At 38.4% G+C, this 12,903-nt stretch overlaps 1 protein-coding gene across 10 annotated transcripts in view; it reads left to right on the top strand.

Moving 5' to 3' along the window:
* The first annotated feature begins 8,998 nt into the window (after positions 1-8,998).
* The window catches only part of msi2b (musashi RNA-binding protein 2b), a 246,554-nt gene continuing 242,649 nt past the window's right edge, over positions 8,999-12,903 (top strand). For all 10 annotated transcript variants that reach the window (XM_020599039.1, XM_020599037.1, XM_020599038.1 and 7 more), the window contains exons 1-4: positions 8,999-9,231; positions 9,556-9,596; positions 9,888-9,969; positions 10,521-10,605. In XM_020599039.1, the coding sequence (XP_020454695.1) occupies positions 9,170-9,231; positions 9,556-9,596; positions 9,888-9,969; positions 10,521-10,605 (270 nt within the window). In that variant the 5' untranslated portion in view covers positions 8,999-9,169. The remainder of the gene's footprint in view (positions 9,232-9,555; positions 9,597-9,887; positions 9,970-10,520; positions 10,606-12,903) is intronic.

Raw genomic sequence — 12,903 nt, 5'->3', positions numbered from 1 at the left:
TCCTGCTAGAATAACATTGACAATGACAGACTTTATAATAAGTTTCATAATTCCCGCTATCCAGAGTGGTACAATGCTACTTTTATAATTATATATAAAAAAGAATTCTTTCATTTTTCTAATGACACTTTTTATTGGCCTCCCCTTGAATGTCACAGATTGAAAAAAAACATTGTAATGATTATAGTTAAGCACATGATGGCACTATACATTCAGGTACCATCTTGGTGCTCATCTCTCATATCTTTATTTTCCCCATTTGTCTACAGCTGTTGACTGAATTCTCAGATGTTTCCTTGATTATACTGTGGGCATATTTTTTTTATTTCTTTTTTTTTTTTCAAACATTTGACATTCAAAGTTCTTATTTATCCTTCCCGACTCTTCAGCCTTTTTTACTAGCTGTCCTTGATGCCTGTTGGCTAGTTTTCCATAACTCTTTCTGGAGACACTTCACTGTCAGACACTTGTCATGACATGTACATAACAAGGAACAACAGAGACTCTGTAAAACAGAGGGCAAACAAATGGATAATGTCACATTGCTATCTTTAACAAACTCTCAGTGCCGAGTACTGCTTCTGTATTTTGATCACATCTCAGAATTAAGTGTCCTTCATGATTCAGTGACACTTGTGAAAATGCTCTGCATGATGATTGAACATTCTGGGAATGATAACCTACTGCTATATTGCTGGAGAGTATTAAAGCACAGAAAATTTCAGCTTATTTATATGAAATGTTAAGATATTCAAATCTTGATTGCACTGAGCAGAAATAGGGGCAATGTGCCAGCCTACAGATTTTCACATAAGGTGCTGGTAAGAAAGCTAGAAGGAATTTATTGCAGCATGCTATATATATACATACATATATATTGCTTCATACTGTACTGCTGACTGTTCGTTTTAATTTAATCTCAGTGATTAAGTTTCAGGGAAGTGGTCAGACACACTGCATTTTGATTTTCGGTATTCAAAGACTACAAGATTTTTACATAGGTGTCAATACTAATGGGTGCTGCAGTTGCTCACTGTAAAAAAAATTTATTAAAACAGTAACTGGTTCAGATTTATTTCAAAGCATCGATTAGTTTTTAAAACGATTCATTAAGGAAAGGTCCACTCTAAGCACAAAAACCTTCAGGTCTGGTTTTAGTCAGACCTTGCCTCACATCTGGAATCTGCCCAGAACAAACACTGTCTTATCTTTTAGTGTGTTGAGCAGTCACTCCCAAATATAAGGTCCAACTTATTTCAAGAAAGATTAGTGAAAAAGAATCATCTGGTCTATGCAGAAATACAGAGGCCGTCCCAGTGTGTGATCTATATATGAACCTTATTGACATCTTGAGGAGACATGAGATCATCTCACATGCTGGAACATCTGTGACAGAGGACGCAGGGCGCCATCCCGTCACTGCGTGGCACAGGAAGGTGAGAGCCAGGCCAACAGGTCACCATGTGGTTCAGATGGGCACAGCCCAGAAGAGCGATACAAAGTCACTTGTTACCACCCACATGGTGAATGATAAACATCTGATGCAATGCCAGTTGGGCCGTGGATCACACCTGAATAGCTTGTCAAAAAAGGGATCATTTCAAATCAAAACATTCCCTTGTATAAATATTCATAGAAAGCTGTAAATACTATGCAACTGGACGTAGTTTATGATAGTTAAACAACACTGATTAAACAAAGAGAAATATATCCTTCTTAAGATTTACTGAATAACAACACTATAATAAATGTCAGAAAGAGTGAAAGAATGACCCCTAGACTAACCTTTATACAGAAAAATCAAACACCTGTTTAATAAACTGTGTATTAGTAGCTTAGAAACAGAAGCCAAAATGTACAGAAACTTGTAGTTGGTTTATTGTTTATTTATAAAGATGATTCAAGGTTAAAAGAAAGGTAATAATCCCCTCTATTCTCAGTTTCTCTTTAAAACTCAAATCTTCATTTTATCATTTATTCTTAATTATTTTATTGGGTTTATTCTGATGCAACACAAATTCCTGTCATTATGCAGCACTTGCCAGACCTAATTTATGGAACATGAAAAGACAATGTGCGTGAAAATGATGATGAAGTGCAGCTGAGGATCTGATCCTGAATACCTGATGCACCATTTGTGTTTTATTGAGGTTGTTTTATGTTTTCTTTCTTTTTTTTTTTTTTACTTTTTTTTTTTCCTCATCCATTTGGCTCTAGAACTTTAAAACATCTCTTCCAAATACTGCACGTGCCTGTGTGCTGACCTGCTAGCCAATTATTTTCTCTGTAGACAACACAAAGTAATGTCAGATTTCTCTTCTGGCTTCTCCTAATAACTGACAAGGTGTAGACAGCTAGCATCATTTACTGCTGCCATGCTTCCCCTCTTCATCTCTCCAGCTGGGATTGTTTGAGTCAGCTCCATTCTTTCTTTTAGCCACTCACCCTTGGTGTTACTTCTTTGTACTTGGCAACCCTACTGGCCCCTTGTGTTCTTGTATATTTAAGTCCCTATCAGCTTTATATATCACTCTGTTCAAACAATGGCACTCATTGTGAGTGTATCAAAACATTGTGTTTCTATTAGAATATGTCTTTGTTGCTGAAAGTGGCCATTTTCTTTTGTTTATGAAGAGTACTCCTTATAAAGTTGGCTAACAGATTCTTAGTGTTACTTTGCAACTAAACATCTTTTCTGAGAGTGTAGACAGCAAAAGGGGAGTTCAGACAAATGACCAGAATTATAGTTGTTCCTTTATCTGCAGCCCTTAGAAGTCACACAGTCTTTCTCATGCATAAGAAAGGCCAGCAGGCCTGTAGGTGATGACCTAGTGGGTGATTTTTGACTCATGCCTTCTAGAAGGCTCATAGGAGGCTTGTCACTTTGAACCATGTCTATGAATACTCATGTAATCTAAGTAACATGTGCTCTATGCGCCCTCGTGTGGCGAACAGACAGAAATGAATGTTTATCCCAAAACACTGCAGCCAGAGAGAGATACCTCAGTGAGAGACTGTGTTCTTCACCACGACACAACGTGCCCTTGACAGAGACGGTTCCCAAGGACCTCTAGAACTAGAAATCTCGCTAGCCTGAGAGTGCACAAAAAACCATGCTGCCCAACAATATTTGTGTTACTGCAATGAGAGGACTATAACTGATAACTTACATGCAACACTTAGACACTTTGTTGCAAAGTTGTGGCTGTTTAACTAATATTGTTCTCATAGAATGTCATAATACAAACACCGAATAAGGAAATAAAAAGAGGGAGAGCAAAAGATGAATGATAGGACCCTCCTGCACTGAAGGGAAACCTTTTCCTGAGGAAAATCATGACAATTACTGTAAATAACCAGCAACCTACAGGCCTAATGTGCACCTAATGTAACACCATTATCACTATGACAGACTAAAGCTAACGCGCATGGCGATACACAGAGTGACAGGCCTTGAAAGGGGCACTGCAGCCTACTCATGGCTAAAACCAATAGCTGCCAAATCTAACCTCTACTGAGCCTGTGACACAGGCTCAGTAGAGGTTTGTAACCTAGAATTAGGCTGGTATCCAACCAAAGGATGCTTAAATGTTGCACATAAAATTTATCTGATAAATCTAATCTGTATTGACAGCTTGGGTCTATATACCAAAGCTCACAATCTCTTTGAGCCAAGAGCAATGTTTTCTAGTGTGGGCACTGGTCAGCTCAAAAGCAAAATGTATAGGAATCTGGAAGGAATAACAAGGCCTCCACCGGCAGCCAGAAGACTGATGAGACAGGCAAAATTCAACCCTGCAGCAGAGTGGGGGGAAGCTGAGGATATGGTATCTCTTGCTCTTGTCTCAGTGGCACAGACAAGGCAAGGTCAGTGTTGAGGTCAGTGATTGCAGAATAGGAAGTGGTTAGCAACTGAGAAAATATATGGTGGCAGCCTGCAAAGGGGGGAAAGGCAAGCAAAAAGAAAAAGAGAAAGAAGAGGCTAGCAGAAAGCAAACAATGAGCCAGAAGACGCAAAGGTGTGCTTACTGTTCTTAGCCAGTGGAATTCTTTTTAAGTGTCTGAGGCACAGCACATAAAGTCAGAGAATGTGAACAAAGCTGGGTATAAGAGTTCTGCAGGCTAGTAATCTGTCAGTCTGTCCCTAGCAACAACAAATGCAGCTGTTCGCATGCATGAGTGTGTCTTCACACCATTATAAAGAGTGTGTGTTGTAAATTCGCATGATTATCTAGAGAGCATGGTGCACAGCTGTCTTAAGGAGGATTTCAACAAAATTTACTTTGACAGAGAGTGTAAAGATATAAATTTGGGGATGGCAAACCCAAAATCAATCTCATTTTACACTGCTGGAAAAAAAAATACACATACTGTGTATATAACTGACATGACTGAGGCAGTTTCACATTCAGTTTCTGTGTGGGGAGGGGGGGTATCATTTCTTCTGTCTTGACAAAGCTCTCTAAAAGGCCAATGTGCACATCTTTCTCCCCGCTGCTGACTGTACAGGTGATAGGATGGCTCTTCGCAATGCTTTAATACTGCTTGTCATCATCTGTAACACACGGCTCTCTCTGGAGTCGTACAAACAGCAGCCAGAACATTCCAAGGAGCAGCAGGGGCAGGAGCTTATCTCCCAGCCCAGTGGAGCAGGTAAATGATGTCGTCATCATCCACTTGACTTGAGCCTGATTGGTCTAAAAGAGCCCCACATGTAAATGGTCTTTTAATACTGAGGTTTAAAAAATGCAGATCAACTTGTTTGGGTTGTATTGTAAACACTGAAATTTATGTTTTTCATTCTGAAAACCTCTGTTCAATTTTCTGTTCATGCAGTATTTGTGGATTATACTGTACTTTGCAGATAGTTTTACTATAAACTACCTTGTTTATATTTGTAACACTCTGAGGAACAATCTGCAATTAAGTTGTCTTTGGGCGCCTGGTACAAGGAAATACTTCATTTTTGGAAACATAATTTGGAAGCCTTGTGGAGCTTTATGCATTTGAGATATTTCAAACGCTAATATTACAGTTTAATTTTTAATAATGTGGATGTCTGAATATCATACCATCTACCTGAAATGCTAATGTGAAGCCTTGGGCGCAGCTTAATTAACTCATCTGCGTAGTTACAGAAAGCATAATGGGGTAGAGAAATCATTCATCACCAGTACATCCTTCCTAGTGATCTGACTTCAAACAGTTTCTCTATGTGGTTTCGAAGGTGCACATTTCCTGTAATCCCCACATATCATGACTGGTCAGCAAGGGTTTTACACAACCACTAATGGAAAATCATTTCCATCAGTGATGAGAAAAGAATTTTTATTTATTAAATCAATCAATTTATCATTCAGTATATGGATGAAATAGACTTTTATAAGATGCTAAATTATTCCAGGCAAGATGAAAGTGCAGGTAGACTGCAGCTTGGTGGGTGGCTAATTCCTGAAATAGGACTGTCAATTATGCATGTTTCAGTCTGGTCTGGCCCTCTCCTTGCAGCCTTAGAGGTGCTATCAGCCAAAAAGAAGCAGAAAAGGAAAAGACACTAGAGGGAGACAATTTCTTCACATCTGCAGTCTTCGCAACATCTTTTCTCAGGATTCTGAATTTTGCTATAATAGGCCCTCCTGAGGAAAGCAGAGATCACTCAATCCCCAATGATCAAAATGAAATCATTCACAAAATCCAAAGGATAAAATTAACCACCATCTCAGGAGTGTTAAAATAATATCCATAACAAATTCATGTAAATGATGGAGGATATTTACTCTGAGCTCTGTTTTAGTGTTGAATTATATACTGGATTCTTTGCATGCCTAAAAAATGTGGTGAGCCTCTGAGGTAGTTATGTGAATTATGTTTCAAGTTTCACTTCAAAGTATGGTATAAGGAATTATTTATTATGAATACTTTTGTATTTCACTCAGATTATATTTATAGGAATATAACTAAAGAAAATTTGTGATATAAGAATGATTTCTGCAAGATCAGGTTCTCTGGATGCAATGCTGATTACTGCAACAGAAAACAGGATGCCTTTTCTCAAAACAGCATCTCCTAACACTGTCTGCGCGTCTGCTGCTTCTCTCACTTTCTTTTCCCCCTCAACTCTTTCACACACTATCAGTTTTACTTCTCTCTCAATCCCCAAATCCTTTAGTGTTCACACAAAGGCTTGATTTGTTACAAGCTCTTTTTTGCATGCCGAGTTTCTTGTCTATTAAGAAGGAGTTTATCTTTAAGCACTGAGTAGAGGCTAAAGTCATACTGATACAGCTATATAACTTTAGAAATGTTTGGATTTTCCCTTAATGAGGAGTAAATAGTAAATTATGACTCAATACAGATTGGTTTGAAGCATGCAGGATGTAAAAATATGGCTAGGTCTTCATCCACACCCATTAATCACAGTGTCTAACTGCTGTCACCTTTATTAATGCTATAAAGCTGTGGTGATATTACTGTGTGAGCAACAAAAAAAGTTTGTTCATACATCCTTTGGAGTAAAATATCACCCTTTTCTTTCCTCCTCACTCAGTGCAAAAGATTCAGCTGCTCCAAAAACATAGCTGTCACCGCACCTAAAGTTGCTAAAAGGGGGATAAACATTTTAGGTGCTTTAATCAAGCAGTGGTGGCTGCTCCAATTGAAGGAGAACGTGGCTCAAATTAAAAAAAAAAGTATACATCTTTCTCTTTCAATGAGTGTAAAAAAGATCTGGAGTCATAAATCTTGTACCAGTCTTATTCTATAACTTATGAAGAATTTTGTGCTGAAATATGGGTTAGTTGACTGTACTACCAAAGAGTCTAAAGAGTACAGGGTGTGTTTGCAGTGGCATGAGATTGATTTGGTTTCAAATGGTGCACAGCCCTTGATCAGATATTGTAAAACATCACACCTACTGTATCTTTTCTATCACATTTGACGTTGCTCTCTTCATGGTATAATAACAGAAAATAGAAAAGCTAAGATAACAATGTAAAAAAAAAAATCAGAATAATTCACAACCGCACTGTGAAACCTGGTCCTCTGTGGTTTTATTTGAGCAAAAAAACAGAGGTTGTACTTCATGTGTTACATCCACTATGATATTTTTGGACACCCTGTGATGAGCTTTAAAGCCTGTTGTTCCTCAGAGCTCATTTTTCGTGTCAATTTATAACCTCCCTCACTTCTGTCTCTGTGCAGCTGTATGAATTGATTTTTTTTTTTACATTCACATTTTAGGGATATACTGCAGGACGCTGCCACACCATTTGACAACTTACTGAAAAGTATTGTGATCATAAAGGTATCACTGTATGGCATGGGACAGAACAACAACAGTCTTTCACATAAGGTGTCATATCTTCATATTTTCTTTGACACTCCTGTATTACAAGGAATCGCCACCAATTGCTTCTATAGCTGTGTTTCAGAGATACAGACAGCTGGAATGTGAAGCATCTCCTTAGTAGTGACAGACTTTTAGCTGTTTAACTGTCGAAAGTGTTGTTATGTGGGTTTTATCTCAGTCATTGTTTCAAGAACATGCTGCCTGGCCAGATAAGAATTTCCCTCTGGTAGAGCTCGGTACAGTCAGCACAGACAGGCCTATTCAACAAACTTCTGAATGTTAATAATGAAATCGGATCCCCAGTCACACTTCATACAGAGCTTGGGATGTTGTGTATTCTCAAGCTAAGATGCATGAAAACTGGGTTTATATATTTGTTGTCTGACTTCTGTGAATCTGACATGAATACAAATGAGTTATATATCATTCAAAATGTCATTTGTACTGAGATTTTTCCCTTATGTTCTACTTTGGAAATAATGTATATCAAAATGCTCCCATTACAAATGTTATGCATTATTGATAATTTCTTACCCTGCTTCTTCTTCTTCAGCCTACTTTGCACAGAGTGCAGGGCTGGCAGCTCACTATATGTCATCCACTTAAGGAGATCTATGATTACTCAACTGTACATGTGGATACCAGGCCTTATTGACCCCCATAGGAAATTTTTTTTTTCATGGCTTTATTTATGGTTTTTAAAATGAATATAGGGTTTAAACGTCACACTTCGGGGTCACTTGCAGAGAATATCACAGACCTTTCTGCAGGCTTTGAACTTGCCTGAATTTTACGGCTCAGAAAAGTTTCTCAAATAATCAACCCCCCCTTACCACCAAAGATTTGACACCATTTAGTGCATTGTAAATCAGGTCCTCTGTGTACTCTGAGCTGCACTGGAAAATTGTCTGTTAATGTGGAATGTACATTATACCATCGGTGATAAATGCAGGCTTGCATTGCTGGTAGTACTGCATAACTGTACGCATCATACGTAAAGCTGCAAGGCTCATTAAATGCATACATACTGTAAATTCAAATGCATTCACCAAAAAAACCTCTTATAGGCAAAAAGTATAACTTGCAGTGGTATAATTTTCACCATAAAAACAAACAATACAGTGTTTGAGAATGCAAGATTCAATAATTATTTATATTTAGTTGTTAATATGTCCAATAATTATTCAATAAAAAACAGATCCCACTTGACTGGTATTGCAAAATGTCTATATTAAACTTTTTGTATGTTGACCGTTGTTTGTAGATTTTTGCAGCGAAACACAAAAGATAAAACACTCATGAGACATTTATGCATTAAATATAAACAAACAAATAGGAATTGACCCACTTTTCACTGGCAGCTAAGGGACTATATTGCATGGCGGAAGAATAGCACAGTTGCAATAAAAAAATCTTTTCAGCTGAATGACATGATAAAAAAATTACTAATTAAAAATGACATTTTCATGACATTTTTTTTTTGTCAGTGCCTTGTGTCCACTGATTTAGAAGAGCAATAAGCCACTTTCACCTCTAGTGGCTTATTGCTTAATTAAATGACAAATCGGAGGATTGGTTTGCAGATTGCCTGAACTGACGTCAATTGGATTGGTTAGGTGACAGAGCTAGGCTCCGCCTCCTGTGGGCCAAGGTAGAGCATGCTGAGAGAGGGAGGAGGGAGCAGGGGGCTGAGCTGATCCCACGTGTGACGCTTTCATTCCCGGCTCAGTAATATTCTCGTAGCGGGGCTTTGCATATCTCCTGCTGTATCTGTGTGTCTGTCACTGTTACTGTAGTCCCAGCCTATAGTTTGGAATAGATATGGAAGGAGACGGGAGTCAAGCCACATCCGGAAGCCTAAATGATTCACAACATGACCCGGGGTAAGAATCTTTCTGAATTTAACGCTAAGGTACGATTTTTTTTCATGTTACAACATCTTGGAGAGGACTTCGACTGCCGTGCTGGATTCGTCCCCACAGTACGCACTTAAACCGTGCACGGGTCTGTTTCCAGATGCAATTTTTAAAGACCTCAGCTTTGTAGCAAGAGTGGCTCCCCTTCCATGTAGATTGACTGTAATTACTAAGCGCGAGTGTGTTTTTATAGTCTTCCTTTATCCTTTAAGGTCGCTTTTAGAAGTAGTTAGTCGTCAAAATGGCCGAACTGACATCTGGACTCACTTCTGTTGTGTTTTCCCCCTACAGTAAAATGTTTATCGGTGGCCTCAGCTGGCAAACCTCACCAGGTGAGACTATTATTCTCTTTTACACCGTATCCGGTATTTCTTGTTGTTTTGTCGCTGTGACTGAGTGCCCGTTGTGGCTGCTGGCGGTGTATGTGCGAATGTGCGCTGTGCAGTAGTGTACTGTATGGGATATCTCAGTAGTATGTGCGCACGATGTTATTTTTGATCTCCGTCCATCTGAAGTCCTCTATTCGACCCCTGTGCGCATCGCGGGGTGTTTTTGAAATACAGTGACAACAGCATGCCCATATGTTTCCATCAAATGACCCGACATATTTTTTCTCTTCACAGACAGCCTTAGAGACTATTTTAGTAAATTCGGAGAAATAAGAGAATGTATGGTGATGAGAGACCCCACGACAAAACGCTCAAGGTAAACGCAGGGCTTTTCTACTTTTCCTTTCGAGTGCATGTAACCATATCGCTTACTTTGTCCGTGTTTAGTGTTAATCCAGCGAGTGTGTTTCTGTGTCTGCGCGCGCATGTACTCGTGCGCGCGCGCCTGTGTGTGGTTTCACAGCAAGCCAGATAAGCTTAAATGCTCACTGCTGTAAAGCTGCGGCCGAATGCAATTTGACATTGACTTTGTGACTGCACCACAGTGTTGGTGTAGTGTCGTCTCATATGGTAATATAGCAGAGAATGATCAGCACTGTGCACTGTTTCAGGCTCCAATCCGTTACAGGACGTCCATAACCGGGATTTTAAATACATAACAAGGAAATATTTTGACAATAATAAGGTCATATTATCGATTATAGGTAAAAAAAAAAAATATATATATACAGCGTACAGTTCTGACATTTTCACTAGCAAGATGCAATATTTTTATTCATTGCTATTTTGAAGAAAAAAAGAATGTAAATTGTAATTTTTGGTTTTGTATTTATGCATTTTAACGTTGTTTTTGTCTTTGTTTTGCAGAGGATTTGGGTTTGTTACGTTTACAGATGCTGCCAGTGTAGATAAAGTCTTAGCTCAACAACACCATGAATTAGACTCAAAGACGGTGAGTTGATTTTATTTTTACTTACACAGTGTTTATTTCTTGTTTTGGTTTCCATTGTGTTGCAGGTGACCCCCCCCAGTCATAATTGTGTGACATTTTTCTGCCTAAGGCCTTGTTGGGAAACACCTTTTAGGTTTAGCCGGCTGTGTGGAATCAAGGTCATGTATAAGGACTAGATGTATGATGGTCCCGTCAGCACTGAGCTTAGCAATAAAACTCAACTCCAGGGTGAATAATACCTGTATATGTGTTCATGTTCACTTCTCTGGGTGAATGAGGCTGACACGTCTCCTTTCTTCTGTGCAGCCACATGTGCGGTGTACACATATCTCATGTTCTACTGAAGGGCGTCCAGGTCTGCTGCTTCACTGCAGTTTGACCCAGCTGTTATTTCATTGCATCATGCTCAATGCACAGTGTGAAAAGTAGGTTTAAAACAACACATCCCAAAAATAATGTACTTATACTATAATGTTCTATAATAGTGAGCTTAATTAAGTTGAATCAAAATATGTTTCAGCAAAGATGCTACTGTAACTAACTGGTTATCGTAATGTAATATAATTTGACTATATGAACGTAGCAGTATTACATAAATCAGTGAGGAGTACGTCAAACGTTTCCTGAAAATACAGTCCATTCATGCACATCCACCCAGACACTTGTTTGTGAAAAACTTTGTTGGATTTTACTTTGCCCTTTGGAAATTTGTCAGTAGATGAATAATTAAACATGCTAGTCATTTTGAGAGATGTCTGTAGTGATGGATTAGATAGGGTTCAGTGGAAGTTATATTTGTCTGGGATTTCTCCTCGGTAGGTGATAATATCCAGATATGCCATCGTAGTTTCAGAAATGGAATAATGCGTGTTGAGGAAACATACTGTGTGTGCCATCGTGGCTGAAGGTGTCTTTAGATGGAGGAATATTTTTCTGGATTTTTAAAAGACAAATAGATTGTACTTAAGGTGGCAGTATATAATAGGTTTATTATGAAATCTCAGCATCTGTAAAGGATGTGGCAAGTAATGTAAATCTAAGATTTTTTTGCTCATATCCTTGAGCTCAAGTGTGATTGGCACAGAGATGAGAACACTTGACATTCATTGGCCAGTGGATTTTTCATTATATTTTTTCCAGAGTTAATAATAATGTGGCTGCTCTTTTTGTTTGTTACGAAGCTCTAAGCTTTTTGACCAGTTTTTTGTCTAGCTCAGCGATGGAGACTTTACTTCTCCAAAGGGGCTTATTATGTGTACTCATCGAAAAACGAGTTATTTACCATTATAAAACAGACACACATACCCTTGCAAAATCAGTAAATTATGGTCCTTTTAAAAAAGATGGTGGGCTTCTGGCTGGAAGATAATTAGCTTCTTCCTCCCGCCACCTAAAATCTAAATTGGACCTTTTTTGTCCTATTTTTATGTCTCACTCAAATATTTTGCTTTATGTAGATAAAAAGGGGTGATAGAACATACAATGGTTCTTATGTTCAGTTAATATAGAGAAAAAAAAAGGTTCTTGGCAGTTAAATGATCAATAGGTACAACTAATGGCATTGCAAACATCTATAGAGGGAACAGCACAGAAGCAAGTAAAGGGGCTGCTTGAAGGGGTAATGATATAAACATACTTTGATGCAGAGTCTAGAGGAGTTTGATAACTTCAAGCTTGACATTTTGAATGAACAGCTTTGTGACAGCTTGACAGCATATATACTCACAGCAAAGGTCGGGGGGGATATGCGTGCAAGCAAGGGCTGCACATAAAAATATACTTACACCTGGGAGTTGACCTGTACATCTCCAGTCTTTCACTGATGGCTGAAAAATGGAGCAGTTGTTGGTTTACTGCCTTGCCCCGCGGCACTCTGACAGTGTTGAACAGAGGGGAACAATTATAAACTTTGTGCATTTTAAATGATTCTTTAAGGTATATTTGGATTTAGCTTGATGATGTCATGCTCATACCCCACTCTCAAACTACAGCTACTTCTCTCCTGCATCTTATTTATTGATTGCAAAATTGCTTTCTCAATCCTAAGAAAAAGGTTGTTGAGCCATTTTTCTTATATTGAAGTTATCAAACTGTCACCTGCAGCTTATATGCAGTGTATCAAAATGATTTATGTTTTAGCATATTAGGTAGTATGCAAAATCATAATGTAAATTTACCACTTTGTGATTGTGGGTCACCTTTATTTTATGTCTATATGAAAATCCAAAGGTACAGATGTACACACAAAGAGTGATATTACATCACACTGGTCATATTTGACTTACAGCCTACACTTCT

This window comes from Monopterus albus, unplaced genomic scaffold (genome assembly GCF_001952655.1).
Source record: "Monopterus albus unplaced genomic scaffold, M_albus_1.0 scaffold39.1, whole genome shotgun sequence".
In the NCBI taxonomy this organism is placed as follows: domain Eukaryota; kingdom Metazoa; phylum Chordata; class Actinopteri; order Synbranchiformes; family Synbranchidae; genus Monopterus; species Monopterus albus.
This window is presented reverse-complemented; position numbering and strand designations above follow the sequence as displayed.